At 42.1% G+C, this 17,006-nt stretch overlaps 1 protein-coding gene across 3 annotated transcripts in view; it reads right to left on the minus strand.

The window, feature by feature from the left end:
- The window catches only part of pip4k2aa (phosphatidylinositol-5-phosphate 4-kinase, type II, alpha a), a 296,126-nt gene that overhangs the window by 66,097 nt on the left and 213,023 nt on the right, over positions 1-17,006 (minus strand). For all 3 annotated transcript variants that reach the window (XM_063044236.1, XM_063044235.1, XM_063044237.1), the window contains exon 4: positions 540-692. In XM_063044236.1, coding sequence (XP_062900306.1) covers positions 540-692 — 153 coding nt within the window. The remainder of the gene's footprint in view (positions 1-539; positions 693-17,006) is intronic.

The following is a 17,006-nucleotide window of genomic DNA, read 5'->3' on the forward strand; positions in this document are numbered from 1 at the left end:
ATTCTCCCCGATTAGTAATGTAACTCCTTTAGCTCTTTTCACCTCCCTATCGCACCAGAGACACTTAAATCCTGGAATGCAGAGCTGCAGGTCTCGTAAGTATATCACTGAAAAGGCTGAAACATCCAAGTTCTATGCACAGACCCAGGTTCTAAGCTGATCTGCCTTACCTATAATACTGCTTTCATTAAAATAAAAAGAAGAGCCTAACCACATTCACTAACCTGCCTCTGTCCTTCCTTCCTTTCAGAATTGCTTGTCATAAACTCTACCTTCCCATCAATCCCTCCAACTTTTGGCTTGCTGCCCTGTTCCCACCCTATTAAACCATCCTGAGTAACACTGGTGGACCGCCTGCAAGAATACGTGCACCCCTCTGGTTAAGGTGAAAGCTCTACCTTCTATACAGGTCCCACCTTAAATACAACACATTGCTATGTTTATTAAATTCTTAATAGAAGGATAAAGAGTGAAACACAAAGTGAACAAGTTAATTTTCTTCTTAAACAGAGATTAGCCGATAGAAGTCCAACTGTTACCTGATGGTATTTTTTCAATATGTTATGCATCTCAGCCACATCTTCACTGGATATAGTTTTGACTACATATCTTCTGTCATAGGTGGTGTGAAAACGAGCTCCACTTCGACCTTGCGAGTCATTTGAAAAGGGAGCACTTCGTGTCACTGAATTCTAAAAGGAAAGGAAACAGCATGGTGACCACGTGGTTTAATAGTGAGTTGAATGACTGTTATTCCAGACTCTTTTGTGAGGTCCTGCTCTCAGTTAATTTAGTGTGGTAAATAGCAAAAGTTAGGAAAAAGCTATTCGTCCTTGGATTAGCAATTATTAACTGAAAAAAACTTAGGGAGGAAATTCTAAATGTCATCCTGGCCTAGTTGGGGCCACTTTGACAAACCCAGGAGCCTCAGGTTCAAGTTCCACACCAATACATTTGTGCTGAAGACTAAGCTAAAGAACTATTGAGTTAATAGAACCATATTTCATCTGATGAAATATTAAATTAAGGCTGCAGCTATCTACTCTGGATGCTCTGGTCTATGTTAAAGATGCACTGACTCTATTATCCAGGATCTCGCTGGCCTTTGCTTTATCTATCAACATGACTGCAAACAAATGCGCGACACTACAATTTGCAACATCTTGTTTGAAAACTGGGTGCAGTGCAGGATTTGTAACAAGATACTACATTTACATAACACAAAGCAGTGTCACCGTAGCATTCCAAGTGCACAGATATACAAATATTAGAAGAGAAGAAAGAAAGAATAAAAAAAAGTTACCTCAAACAGTCTAACAGGAGGGGTCATCACTTCCCCAGCTACAGAGTGACTCATTATATTGCCTAATGGCCAAGGGTAAGAATGACATTGTATAGCACTCTTTAGAGTAGCGCAGTTGTCTTAGTCTATTACTAAAAATGCTCCTCTGTTTAAGCAAGGTAGCATGCAGAGGGTGAGAAACATTGTCCAGAATTGCCAGAATTTTCTGTAGGCTCTTTTGTTCCAGTATGTCCAGTTTGACTCCTATAACAGAGCCAGCCTTTCTAATCAATTTATCGAGTCTGTTACCATTGTCCCCTGCACACCACTGCATAGAAGATTGCACTGGCAACAACACACTGGTAAACTATGTGAAGTAGAGGCCTGCATACTCCAAAGGACCTCACTCTCCTCTGGTAGAGATGACTTTGGCCCTTCTTGTACAAAGTCTTAGTGCTGGTGCTCCACTCTAGTCTGTCACCCAGGTGCAACCATAGGTCCTCGTCACATCAACGTCCTCACCATTAATAGCGATAGTAGCAGGGAGCAGTGCAAGATTAGTCTCCCAAAGTCCATCACCATCTCTTTTGTCTTACCGATGCTGGGCTTGCACTTTTTGACAAAGTCTTCCACCAGGGCCCTGTATTCATTCTCCCGCCCTCCCTTTATACACCCAACTATTGCTGAGTCAGCAGAGAATTTCTGCAGATGACATGGCTCAGTGTCGTATCTAAAATCGGAGGTGTACATGGTAAACAGGAAGGGAGCCAATACAGTCCCCTGTGGGGCCCCAGTCCTGCTTATAGTCATGTCTGACACACAGCTCTGAAGCTGCACAAACTGTGGTCTGCCAGTCAGGTAATCCATCATCCAGGATACCATGGAAGTGCCAACATATATGGCATTTCTTCTTTTTTGCAACTAATATCTTGAAGTTAGTTAAAAGTCTGCATTTCAATCAATATTACTTGAAGTATTAGTCAAATTTTATTCATTGTTAGGGTACCTCAATTAGTTTGCTCTGTATCTTCACTAAAATAATTGCCTGTGTATAAACGCAAACAACAGGAATTCTGCAGATGCTGGAAATTCAAGCAACATACATCAACGTTGCTGGTGAACGCAGCAGGCCAAGCAGCATCTATAGGAAGAGGTGCAGTCGACATTTCAGGCCGAGACCCTTCCTTTTGCATCTCCCCCCACCCCCTCCAGCTTTCAAATCCCTTACTCACTCTTCCTTCAGTTAGTCCTGACGAAGGGTCTCGGCCTGAAACGTCGACTGCACCTCTTCCTATAGATGCTGCTTGGCCTGCTGTGTTCACCAGCAACTTTGATGTATGTTGCCTGTGTATAAATTCATTTTGTAACTTTGATCTTGGTTTAGAAAAGATTACAAAGGATAATTTGCTGTCAATGATGTAGGGATTCCATTAGTTATGTGCAAATTCCACAGGTCAGGGAGAAACAGGATAATAGAGATAAAATTGAAGATTCTAAACTATGTAACAGTTAATGTGAGGCAAGAGTTTAATTTTAGTATTGAGCAATCTTCAGGCCAAAATGCAATGCAAATGTGAATGATCAAAAGCCTAAACTCAAGCCTTTACAAAACTCAAGTTAAAATAAAATCGAGGCTTGTTACAGCTCAGAATAACTGGTGGAGAGGATGGTGTCAATTTGACTCAGTTGGCAGCGGTCCAGAGTTTGCGAACATTACTAAAAATAGGTGAATCTTCTATTGTGGTTTAGAGTTGTGTATAAAATAACATAGTAAACTGCAAAGCCAATACTTAACAAGACCATTTTAACAAGGAAGGCCTTTAGATGCATCTTAATTTGCACACCCAGAAATTGATTTATCTGCAACACCCTCCATTGTGGTCAATTACAACAAAAGGAACAATGCATTGCTTCAAGTGGTAATTATTTTGGATGCAAAGTCCTGAGAACTGCAAAAAGTCTAGATCATTTTCTTTTCAAATAAATGTTGCTACTATGAGAACAGGTCCATAAAGTATCACATAACGAATATTTGTGAAATGAAGATAGATTAGATTAGATTAGATTAGATTAGATTATGAGGACACTCAGTCCTCATTTATTGGCATTTAGAAATGCATGCATTAAAAAAATGATACAATGTTCCTCCGGTACGATATCACAGAAACACAAGACAGACCAAGACTAAAACTGACAAAAACCACATAATTATAACATATAGTTACAACAGTGCAAAGCAATACAGTAATTTGATAAGAGCAGACCATGGGCACGGTAAAAAAATGTCTCAAAGTCCTGATAGCCCATCATCTCACGCAGACGGTGGAAGGGAGAAACTCTCCCTGCCATGAGCTTCCAGCGCTGCAAATTTGCTGATGCAGCATCCTGGAAGCACCCGACCACCGTCCGACTCTGAGTCCGTCCGAAAACTTCGAGCCTCCGACCAGCCCTCCGACACCAAGTACCATCTCTGCCAAGTGCTTCGACCCCGGCCCCGGCCGCCAAGCAACAGGCAAAGCCGAGGATTCGGGGCCTTCCCCTCCGGAGATTTTGGATCACACAGTAGCAGCAGCAGCGAAGCAGGCATTTCAGAAGTTTCACCAGATGTTCCTCCGTGCTCTCACGTCTGCCTCCATCAAATCAGAATTGTGCACGGCCTCCTATTTGACAGATAACAGATATTCATCACCGGAGAGGCCATGCGCGCTGTGTCGCGCCGCCATCTTCTCCTCCTCCCGATAACACAACATTTTAAAATATTTTATCTCTTGGTGCACGAGTTGGGTAAAACTGCCAAATAGTCGTAAGATTTCTCAAAATGCTAACCTACTTTGCTGTTCATCTCACTGTGCTTCCTCTTCAGGAACTTGGCATAAATGTAGTAGAGGAGTTTTTAGTTTATAATGATTGTATGTTTATTTGTATTTTAGATCCTATCACAACTGGATCCTTGACTTCTCCACCAACAAACCATAATCAGTAAGGATAAGTAAGCAGCACTTCCACCACGATTACTCTGAACACTGATGACCAAGACTGCATCCTCAGCCCCCTGTACACCCTCGACTGTGTGGCCAGATACTGCTCTAACTCCATTTACAAGTTTGTAGATGATTCCAGCATAGTGGGCCATATCTCAGATAACAATGAGTCGGAGTACGGAAGGGAGAAAGTGAGCTGAGCAACGTGGTACTCGTACTACTGCTCCCAGTGCACTGGCAGAGACTAAAGACTGTAGCACCAGTGGTGTGGACCAAGAAGATAAGGCCAAAGGAAATGGAAGAGTGCTTACAGGATTCTGCTTTCAGCCACCGGACTAGACAATATTCAGGGTGTCATCTTCCAATCCGAATCAATACGCCACAGTTGTCACCAACTTCATCAAGAGCTGTGTGGTTTGAGCGTGTGCCTTCGAGAACATACCAGACATACCCAAATCAAAAGCCATGGATGAACCAGGAGTTTTTCAGTCTGCTGAGAGCTATAAATGTGGCATTCAAGACAGAACCAAACAAGATGTACGAGTACGACCTACGTAAGGCTAGTTTAAAAGCAAGGAAGCAGTTCCAATTGAGGTTAGAGATGGAATCAGATGCACATCAGCTCTGGCAGGGTTTACGGGCCATTACTTCCTACAAAGCAATACCTAACATCATAAGTGTCTGTGATGCTTCACTCCCAGATGAGATCAATGTCTTTTAAGGACACTTTGAAAGGGAGAATAAAACAACATCTGTGTGAATCCCTTCAGCATCTGGTAACCCTGTGATCTTTGTCTTGCAGGCCAATGTTAGAACACCTTTCATGAGGATTAACCCTCACAAGGCATCAAGCCCTGATGGTATACCTGGTAGGGCTCTGAAAATCTGTGCCAAAACAATTGGCGGAAGTGTTGACGGGCATCTTCAATCTCTCACTGCTGCAGTTGGAGGTCTCCACCTGCTTCAAAATGGTGACCATTATATCAGTGCCCCAGAAGAGCAGGATGAGCTGTCTCAATGACTATCACACAATGGCACTCACATCTACTGTGACGAAGTGCTTTGAGAGGTTGGTCATGGTTAGAAGCAACACCTGCCTCAGCAAGGACCTGGATCTGCTGCAATTTGCCTATTGCCACAAAAGGCCTACAGCGAATGCAATCTCACCGGCTTTCCACTCAACCTTGGATCACCTGGACAATAGTAATAGCTATGTCAGGCTGCTGTTTATTGACTACAGCTCAGCGTTCAACACAATTTCACAAATTCCAAAACCTGGGCCTTTGTACCTCCTTCTGCAAATAGATCCTTGATTTCCTCACCAAGAGACCATAGCCTGTGTGGATCGGAAATAAAACCTCCTCCTCGCTGACAGTCAACATTAGCGCATTTCAAGGATGTGTTTAGGCCCACTGCTCTACTCCCTCTGCAGCCATGACTGTGTGGTCAGGCATAGCTCAAACACCATCTATAAATTTGACACAACTATTGTTGGCAGAATTTCAGATGGTGACGAGGACATGCACAGGAGGGAGATAGATCAGCTGGTTGAGTGGTGTCACTGACTTCAGGAAAGATGCTCCTGTCTTCATCAATGGTGCCAAGGTCGAGAGGATTAAGAGCACCCAGTTCCTACAAGTTAACATCACCATTAGCAGTCTTAGTTCAGCCACACAGATGCCATGGCCAAGAAAGCTCACCAATGCCTCTACTTCCTTAGGAGGTTAAAGAAATTTGGCATGTCCCCATCGACTCTTATCAATTTTTAATCAACATACTACAGAAAGCATCTTATCCGGATGCATTACTGTACTGTGAGAAACTGTAGAGAGTCATGGACAGAGTTCAGCATGGCACAGGCCTCAACCTGCCCTCCAAGGAATTGGTTTACACCTCTTGCTGCCTTGGTAAAGCAGTCAACATAATTAAAGATCCCACCCACTTCAGAATTCTTTCTTCTTCCCCCTCTAATTGGGCAGTAGATACAAAAGCTTGAAAGTGCATACCACCAGGTATAAGGGAAAGCTTCTACCCCAGTTAGAAGACTATTGACTGGTTCGCTAGTACTGTACAATAGATGATGCTAAGTCTCTCAGTCTACTTTGCATCTTACTGTCTACCTGTACTGCACTTTCTCTGTACTTGTTGCATGTTATTCTGCATTCTGTTCATTTTACTTTGTACTACCTCAGTGTGCTGTGTAATGATTTCATCTGCATGAAAAGTATGCAAGACAAGCTTTTCACTGCACCTCAGTACACGTGACAATAATAAAGCAATTCTAATTCCAATATAGCTCAGCTCTGCTATCTGTTGCCCCAATACAACTTCAAAAAATAACTTGCAATCAAGGAAAACCAGTGATGCAGCTACATCCAGATAATTGAGAACTACCTTTGAATAGTTTTGTTCAAAGTCAGTCTCAGAAACTATCGCTTTATCACTCACCATAGGAACAAGGTGCATGTGGCTAACAGCTGGCAATGGCATATTGAGATCAAATTAGTGCATTAAATTTTTTAGCATACCTCCTTGGTTCTGGAAAAAATGCAAGGTAGAGTGAACAGTTTCTCTTTAGTACCACAGGTTAGTTCCTTCCAGCTGAAGCTTGTTAGAACTGAATTGCAGCATTTTGACTGGTAGAAGTGTTGGGATAATGATAGCCTTACTTCACCTCAGGCTCCACAGAAGGAAGCCGTTCTGTGCATTATCCACCAAACCACTGGATAGACAACATTCACACTGTGGTTTGGAGAAGAGCTGTTCACTATCTGGGAGGTGGTCAAGGAGCACCTGGGAAATGGCATACTCTCTGGCAGGCCTGAGCATGCACATACTTGGAGGCCAAGCTCCAAATCAACGTGGACTTATCCACTGAAGCATACCAGCTTACTCTCATCATTCACAAACAGCAGTCTGCTACCAATCTGTCCCTCCTGTTCACCACTTCCTTGTGTCAATACAGGTCCATGACAAGTTCCAAGAAAATGTATCTCAAGTTTCACCTCACAGTAATTAAAAATTATCATTGTCTTCAACGTGAATTTGGTCAGTTCAGGAAAAGGCATCTTTAAGCAACATGATCTCAAACCCAGCACACAATTTGTGAGCAAATGGGGCAGCAATGATCCAAACTGCCCTCCCATATGCACCTGATACACTTGTGACCTCAAGATACTGTAGAGAAACCATCAGCACTACCTTCACAACATCGCTGAAATACACAGAGAAGATGAGCAAACCCAGATCAGCATCCTCTCCAAGGCCAACATCCAACATCCCCTTCATCGAGGCCCTAGTTACACTCTGTGGGCAGGCCATGCCATTCTGACACCAGACACCAAATTGCAGAAGCAAACTTCCTTTTCCAAGTTTGTTCAACCTATTCTTCCATGCCTCGAAAAAGGTGCCCCCTGCCCCATCTGTAGCAAAACCCATCAGTACGTCTCAGAGCCCACAGAACTGGAGCAGAAGCAAGTCATTCACAACATCAGGGAACTGCCTCAGAAATAAGATGAGTCAGCATACTGGTCGCATCATGCACTTTTCCGTATTTGGAATTTACAAGGAAAGTTAAAAAGGTCTATGACCAGAGTAGAACCACCAATACAGCTGCACTGAAGAGATTAATTCCTACAGGAAAATGGGGACTTCTAATCAGACTGAGTATTTTTCTTGACTGTAAGAACTAAAAGTTGCTGATGCAAAATAAAACGATTTGCATATAACTAAAATACTAATTTGAATGCAGCTGTAAGCAAGAGAGGAGAAGTTGCTGTTTCTTTTGAGACAGCAGGAACAAGAATGTCAATAAATGTAGGAGGGTCAAAACAAAATTCAACAGCAATTAACTCTGGTAGATCCAAAACCCTGTGCTGGAATGCTGCTGCTCAGGCACTATTGTACCACCAAACTTCAATGATTTCTGGGCTGCATCAGCAAGGGGCACCAGTGACAAATAAAGCTGGTGTGCAACTCTTAAAGGCAATCTGCATTGAGGTTAGGGCAAGGGCTGACCGACATGAAGTGAATCTGACTTGGAAACATTGAGAAATGGCAGAAGATGGGAAAGGGAAAGTTCCAAAGTCCTCACTACGGTGGTGCTGTTGTCAAAGAGATGCAAATTAGGAGAGCTGTTCTCATTTCCTTCTCGGAGAAGGAAACAGAGAACAAAAAGAAGGAGGAAAAACAGACAAAAACTCACCAGGAAAACTGATGTAGGAAAGGCAGTGGATGTTGTCTGCAAGGCTTTGACAAAGACTCGCATTGGGAGGCTGGTCAAGAAAGTCCAGTTGCTCGGCATTCAGGGTAAGGTGGTAAGTTAGACATTGGCTTTGCGGGAGAAGTCAGCGTGTGGCAGTAGATGGCTGCCTCTCTGCCTGGAACCCAGTGCCACAGAGATCAGTGCTGGGTTTGTTATTGCTTATCATCTGTATCAACAATCTGAATGATAATGTAATGCTCAGGATGAGCAAATTCGCAGATGACACAAAGATTGGGGGCATAGTGGACAGAGGGGAAGGCTATAAAAAGTTTGTGCGTGATCCGGACCAGTGGGAAAAATGGGTTGAAAATGGCAAATGGAATTTAATGCCGACAGGTGTGAGGTTTTGCACTTTGGGACAACAAGCCCAGGGTAGGACTTACATAGTGAACGGTAGGGCACTGAAGAGAGATGGATCTAGGATTACTGATCCATAATTCAGATAAATATATGGATGGGAAGGGCATGGAGGGCCATTGTCCAGGTGTAGGTCAGCAAAACAATTTGGCACATCCGGCTGGGCTACACGGCCTGTTTCTGTGCTACAGTGCTCTATGGCTCTAGGGGGCCAGAAGACACCATTTATCTCTTGGGGATTCCTAGAATTATCTTTAAAAATACATTTCTTCTATAAAGTTGTTTATCATGCTTAGGCAGAATGGGTATAGACTGTTGTGGACAACAATTCCAGAAGTAAGCCCTGAGGATTCGGACACGATGCTTGAAATATGATCTCACACAGGTCATCTTCAAATATAGCATCTTGCCAACTGCACCACAATCCCCAGAAACTGTCAACACACTAGTCACCCACCAACCAACAATGTCTAAATCAGGACTCAAGCAGATTGTATGTTACCACTTCCCTTCCCTTTACAGGACAAGGCACCAGGGGATAGTCAGAAAGGCAAAGACTTACAAGAGCAATGAATATTATTGGATGCTGTTGCTGAGGTTGTGGCAAGTAATAGGGCTGATAAAACTTTTTGTTTCCAATCTTGCATCCCACCTCTCTCTTTATTTGCAGTGGATTAATATACCGCAGTTGATTTTAATCCTGCGTTCCTGGCTTTACCCACCCTCTGAATTGCATACCACATGCAAGTCACGACCCCTTTTCATGTCAAAGGGAAAAGGGATCGGGGTGATGGTGGTGACTAGGGGTGACTAGAGGGCAATGTCACACCCTAATGTTGTTATAGTTAAGAAATCTGCAGATTTTGACAGGACTGGCTGCAAAGAAAGGATGAAAGATATGGACACCAGAATATGGAGTGCAGAGGAAAATGGCTCTTACTTAGCTTAGGACTTTTTGTAAAGGTTGGAATCCACCCTTGCTGATATGGTGATCAGCTCTGTCCTTAGAGTTTGAACCCAACCATGATGGCCGACGCTGCAGCTTCCACTGCACCTTAATGTCTTTACAGTACAGTTGAAGCTAGAGTTTCTCCTCACACAGAGTCACCCTGCTGCAATGCAAAGTCAGACTGCTGTTGCCATGGCACTGGATTACAGCAGGCACTTTGGGTCTGCCGGGTGTCACAGCAGTCCAGAATAGATTGTTGGGATTGCTGCTTGACCCTCAGAGCATCACACGACTAACCTCTCTTCGAAAAATCAGCGCTCAATATTTTCAGTTCAACTTGAAAAGTTGCAAGAGCCTTAATTTAATTTCCTAATGTACTTAATACCTGAATCTTGTGGAACAACAAAATGATTAGATTCTGTTGCTTTTTAGCCTGTTTCATGACAGAGGAAGACTTTGTATGAATTTTGCACTGATGAAGAGCTGCATTTCAAGAAAATCCTCTCAGAGTCATTGACAATGCTGTAAACCTTTTAAGATTTACTTCAGATTTTTAGCACCCAGTTTCATTTATTTCCAACCACAATCTGAAGGACATTTTATCTACTGTTAAAACTGGCTACCATTAACCATTCCAGAAATGTTCTGCTGTTTTGTTCCCAAAGGCCACAACTGAACTATGCTGATGTCAGTGGGATGTTTCATTGCTCTGACGCACATTAGAAATCCCCAAGAGTGAAGTAAAGTTATCATTAAAAAAAACTTACTTTTTTGGCAGAACATCAATAATGATTTTTCCCCCTTAAAATTGTTTATTCTGAGCCTTGGCAGCTGTTTGTCATTAAACTTAAAAGAAAATACTTAAAATCTTTGTCCCTTGCAAAATTAGGATACCAACAATTCCAATGACAACTCTGCCTTGTGCTCAATGTTACTAATTCTTCAGGAAAAAAAACCTTCTCAATGAAACACTTAAAAGCTCTAAATGTTTCCAAATTACTTAACATCCATCTGTCCTAGCAGAAGGAAAGAATGTAAATGAACATCATACTTCTATTTGGCACACTAATCCTCATATTACATGACTCCTCATTCTCTGTTTGTGTTGGGTATCATTTGATTTCCTTATCTGAAATCTGTGCAACTATGTCACCTTATACATATTCAACTCCACCCCAAACTGCTGCTTTCAAAACTGGAGAAAGATCATGAATTATTGATTTAGAGGGCCAGCAGAAACAATATGTGACCTCACTAACATCTAGGTTGATTTACAAATAAGAAAAGACCTAACTAAATTTAAGCTATTTACAAGAGCTGCCAACTTCAGAGGCTGTAAGAACTTGCTCCAAAGCATGAAATACATGCTGTTGTTCAAAAAAAAATATTTTCCTGAGGCTTCCTCATCCACACACATAAATGATGCACTGATAGTTAGTTTGCTTTACTCAACAAAAGTAATTGTAATATTATTTCTCTCAGATTATTCATTTACAAAATAGCTTCACATATGTAAATAGAGAATACCGCATTTTATTTTAATTAAATATCCATAAATTAATCAAAAACTTTCTTTAGTCCCAGCTAAGCACTTAAGTACCTTGTTCAACATCAGTTTTGACCAAATTCCCTATACTGTGATGTTAGTTAGCATGAAGTTTATGGATAATTTCCCAAAACACAATGTCTACCTCCACTATTTGATCTACAATTATATTTTATTGTACATAATTAGTTAGACCAACTGTCCACATGAAATTATAATTAAGATGCATAAAGCAAACTAAGTCATGGGAGTTCTATCACAGTGCTCTGAATTTAAACTGAGAACAAGTAACCTTTAGCAGTGTCGCAACTGAGTGAACAGTTGAAAGACAAAATGCATTAAACGCTATCATCCCTGTGCAGGGTTATTCTATGAGGAGAGACTGAGTCGCCTGGGACTGTACTTGCTGGAATTCAGAAGGATGAGAGGAGATCTTATGGAAACATATAAAATTATGAAAGGGATAGATAAGATACAGGTAGAAAAATTCTTTTTCACTGGTGGTGAGACTAGAACTAGATTAAATTATTAGATTAGATTAGATTATGAGGACACTCAGTCCTCGTTTATTGTCATTTAGAAATGCATGCATTAAAAAATGATACAATGTTCCTCTGGTATGATATCACAGAAACACAAGACAGACCAAGACTAAAACTGACAAAAACCACATAATTATAACATATAGTTACAACAGTGCAAAGCAATACAGTAATTTGATAAGAGCAGACCATGGGCATGGTAAAAAAAAGTCTCAAAGTCCCGATAGCCCCAACATCTCACGCAGACGGTAGAAGGAAGAAACTCTCCCTGCCATGAGCTTCCAGCACTGCAAACTTGCTGATCCTGGAAGCACCTGACCACAGTCCGACTCTGAGTCCGTCCAAAAAGTTCGAGCCTCCAACCAGCCCTATGACACCGAGCACCATCTCTGCCGAGCGCTTCAACCCCGACCCCGGCCACCAAGCAACAGGCAAAGCCGAGGATTCGGGGCCTTCCCCTCCAGAGATTTCGGATCACACAGTAGCAGCAGCAGCGAAGCAGACATTTCAGAAGTTTCTCCAGATGTTCCTCCGTGCTCTCACGTCTGCCTCCACCAAATCAGAATTGTGCACAGCCTCCTACCTGACAGATTACAGATATTCATCACTGGAGAGGCCGCGCACGCTGCATCGCGTTGCCATCTTCTCCTTCTCCCGGCATAGATGGGACATAGCCTCAAGATTCGGTGGAGTAAATTTAAGACGGAGATGAGGAAGAACTGCTTTTCCCAAAGTGTGGTGAATCTGTGGAATTCTCTGTCCAATAAAGCAATGGAGGCTACCTCAATAAATACATTTAAGACAATGTTGGATAGATTTTTGCATAGTAGGGGAATTAAGGGTTTATGAGGAAAAGGCAGATAGGTGGAGATGTCTGTGGTCAGATCAGCCATGATCTTATTGAATGGCAGAGCAGGCTTGACGGGCCAGATGGCCTATTACTGCTCTTATTTCTTATGTTCTATGTAGGCTTCTTTACAGTTATAAACCTGGGTGTCATTGGGACACTATTACAACAGCTTTCTTTCACTAGACAGTTCCAATCAACTAATGCTTTGCATGGCTTGCCCACAGGAGCACAGCATGACAGAGATAATTGTTAATTCTCTGTTCGGCAGCTGAAAACATAATCTTTTTCATTCCTACATGGTTTTCGCAATTGAAAGCAATACAAATAATTTGTGCGAATGAAAACTCCAGACACAGAATAAATGTAATTTTATGGAAAACATACAAATGACAATTTTGTTAAGCATAAATGCTGCCCTTTAATGCTGATCATGTTGTCTCTCTCTATATTCTTTTTCATTAAGTAGTGCTGGAAAAATAATCTTGCTACCATGGATAACCTTGATAAACAAAGGATAATAAAATCTATATCACATTAGATTTATTAAACTGGTGCCGTAGCACAGTAAATCTGAAGGCACGAGACCCAATTTCCAATAATCATTTGAATTCTGAGTATACCAAATACAAGACTCAATGCACCTGTGCCATTAGCTTTGTGATCTTTAGGGACTTCCTGTACTTTGGAGCTAAATCCTGACCATTCTTATGGGCTTGACCTTAAGAAATGTTCTTGAATTCTTCTTGCATTTCATTTTAGGGTAAGGTCACAAGGAGGGAAAAGCAAACCTTCACAATTAGAAACACAGAAAACCTACAGCACAATACAGGCCCTTCGGCCCACAAAGCTGTGCCCAACATTTCCTTATCTTAGAACTACCTAGGCTTACCCATAGCCCTAAGCTCCATGTATCCATCCAGGAGTCTCTTAAAAGACTCTATCATTTCCGCCTCCACCACCACTGCCAGCAGCCCATTCCACGCACTCACCGCTCTCTGAGTAAAAAGAAGTTTACCCCTGACATCTCTTCTGTACCTACTTCCAAGCACCTTAAAACTATGTCCTCTCGTGCTAGCCATTTGCTGTTCCTTAATTTTTGGAAAATCTTTTGGAATTGAAATATATGCTTCAGGGGTTTTATTTAATAGATTAAGTGCTTCAACTCTCAGAAAGAATCTGCAATGCGTGTCATTTTCTCCCTTTTTAATTGCACATGATATATTTTGTAAAGGTATTCCCTCAAAATGTACAGTACCGTGCTAAAGTCTTAGGTACATGTACTACATAGGTAGGGTGCCCAGGTTTTTTGCACAGTACTATATTTGTCAATGTGGAGCGGAGAGTGAGTTTGTAAATCTGACAGGAGCACAGTATATTGACAATGGTGAGGGTGGCGCTGCGGGAAGGGTGTGGGACAGGTGGCAGAGAAGCAGTGCTAGGAGTAGGGGTGGAGCAGACGCAGATACACCCAGCCCTGAGACACCAGGAAAGGTCATTTGATTCCAAATAATTGATTTATTGATTATTACAGAATATCTCTCCAGTGCTTCCGGCTCCCTTCGCCTCTTCCCAGCCACTATTCCCCTCCCCCTGCCCCCTTCCCCCTCTCAGGCCTCAAAAGAGACCCACATCAGAATCAGGTTACTCATCACACACATATGTCGTGAAAGTTGTTTTATGTATATGTGCCGAAGACTTTTGCACAGTCCTATAGATTCAAAAAGCAGTTACTTAGTATCTTTTGCTATTTTTAACACCATCAGCATTTCCAATTAATCAGGACCAGCTATGCTGGAAAATAGGTGCAAATTTCTTTTTCATCAACATGAAATAGTAGCATCATCTAAAAATAATTTATTAAACTAGGAGATGAATAAATTCAAACATTAAAAATACCAATTAGGATGAACATATCTGGAGGTAAAGTGCACCACTGTTAACTAATTGCAAATTATACGACAGAGTGGGCATTACTCAATCTACTACGACAGGACTGCTTTAAATAGGTGAACTGGACTGTATTCAGGGATTCATCTTCAAATCTGGATGAGTATGCTGCAGTTGTCACCAACTTCATTAAAACCTGTGTGGATGAGTGTGTGCCTACAAAGATTTGCAGTACATTCCCAAACCAAAAGCTGTAGATGAACCAGGAGGTATCTCGTCTGCTGAAGGCTAGATCTGTGGCATTCAAGTCTGGCCACCCAGGCCTAGACCAGAAAGCCAGATATGATTTTCAGAGGGCTATTTCAAGGGCAAAGAGACAATTTCGAACGAGATTGGAGGTGACATCAGATGTACGACAACTCTGGCAGGGTTTGCAAGATATTATTTCCTACAAAGCAAAACCCAATAGCATGAAAGGCAGCGATGCTTCACTACCAGATGAACTCAACACCTTATAAAGGGAGAATATAACTACAGCTGTGAAGATCCCTGCTGCACCTGGTGACCCTGTGATCTCTGTCTCAGAGGCTGATGTTAGGCTGTCTTTAAAGAGAGTGAACCCTCACAAGGCGGAAGGTCCCAATGGGGTACCTGGTAAGGCTCTGAAAACCTGTGCCAACCAACTAGCAGGAGTATTCAAGGGCATTTTTAACCTCTAACTGCTACAGGCAGAAGTTCCCACTTGCTTCAAAAAGGCAACCATTATACCAGTGCCTAAGAAAAATAATGTGAGCTGCTTTAATGATTATCACCCGGTAGCACTCACATCTACAATGATGAAATGCTTTGAGAGGTTGGTCATGACTACACTGAACTCCTGCCTCAGCAAGGAGCTGGACCCATTGTAACTTGCCTATCACCACAATAGGTCATCGACAGATGCAATCTCAATGGCTCTTCACACGGCCTTAGACTACCTGGACAATACAAACACCTATGACAGGATGCTGTTCATCGACTATAGCTCAGTATTTCCACAATCCTGATTGAGAAGTTACAGAACCTGGGCCTCTGTACCTCCCTCTGCAATTGGATCCTCAACTTCCTAACCGAGGATTGGTGATAGTATCTTCTCTTCGCTGATGATCAACGCTGGTCCACCTCAGGGGTGTGTGCTGAGCCCACTGCTCTACTCTCTATATACACATGACTGTGTGGCTAGGCATATCTCAAATATCATCTATAAATTTGCTGACGATACAACCTCAGGTGGTGACGAGAGGATGTACAGGAGTGAGATATACCGACTAGTGGAATGGTGTTGCAGCAACAACCTGGCACACAACGTCAGTAAGATAAAAGAGCTGATTGTGGACTTCAGGAAGTGCAAGATGAAGGAACACATACCAATCCTCATAGAGGGATCAGAAGTGGAGAGAGTGAGCATTTTCAAGTTCCTGGGTGTCAAGATCTCTGAGGGCCTAACCTGGTCCCAACATATCGATGTAGTTATAAGGAAGGCAAGACAGCAGCTATACTTTATTAGGAGTTTGAAGAGATTTGGCATGTCAACAAACACACTCAAAAACTTCTATAGATGTACCGTGGAGAGCATTCTGACAGGCTGCATCACTGTCTGGTATGGCGGGGCTACTGCACAGGACAGAAAGAAGCTGCAGAGGGTTGTAAATCTAGTCAGCTCCATCTTGGGTACTAGTCTACAAAGTACCCAGGACATCTTCAGGGAGCGGTGTCTCAGAAAGGCAGTGTTCATTATTAAGGACCTCCAGCACCCAGGGCATGCACTTTTCTCACTGTTACCATCAGGTGGGAGATACAGAAGCCTGAAGGCACACACTCAGTGATTCAGGAACAGCTTCTTCCCCTCTGCCATCTGATTCCTAAATGGACATTGAACCCATGAACACTACTTTCCTTTTTTAATATATATTATTTCTGTTTTTGCACGATTTTTAATCTATCCAATATACATATACTGTAATTGATTTACTGATTTATTTATTATTATTATTATTATCTCTTCTTCTTCTCTATTATGTATTGTATTGAACTGCTGATGCCAAGTTGACAAATTTCGCAACACTTGCTGCTGATAATGAATCTGATTCTGATTCTGACTACTGGAAACCGAGTCTGGGGTGAGTGGGGGAAGTATCAGTTGACATTTTCACTGTGAGGGAAAAAGATGGTTTCCAGCATTTTCTATATTTATTTCATATTACTAGTTCCTGTATTTTTTTGATTTCATCAACAAAATTTTCTTTGAAATGTGTGCGAATCCTTAAGGAGACAAAATCTGTATGCAAGTATGATTCCAGCAATACCTT

This window comes from Mobula hypostoma, chromosome 3 (assembly GCF_963921235.1).
Source record: "Mobula hypostoma chromosome 3, sMobHyp1.1, whole genome shotgun sequence".
Lineage (NCBI taxonomy): Eukaryota > Metazoa > Chordata > Chondrichthyes > Myliobatiformes > Myliobatidae > Mobula > Mobula hypostoma.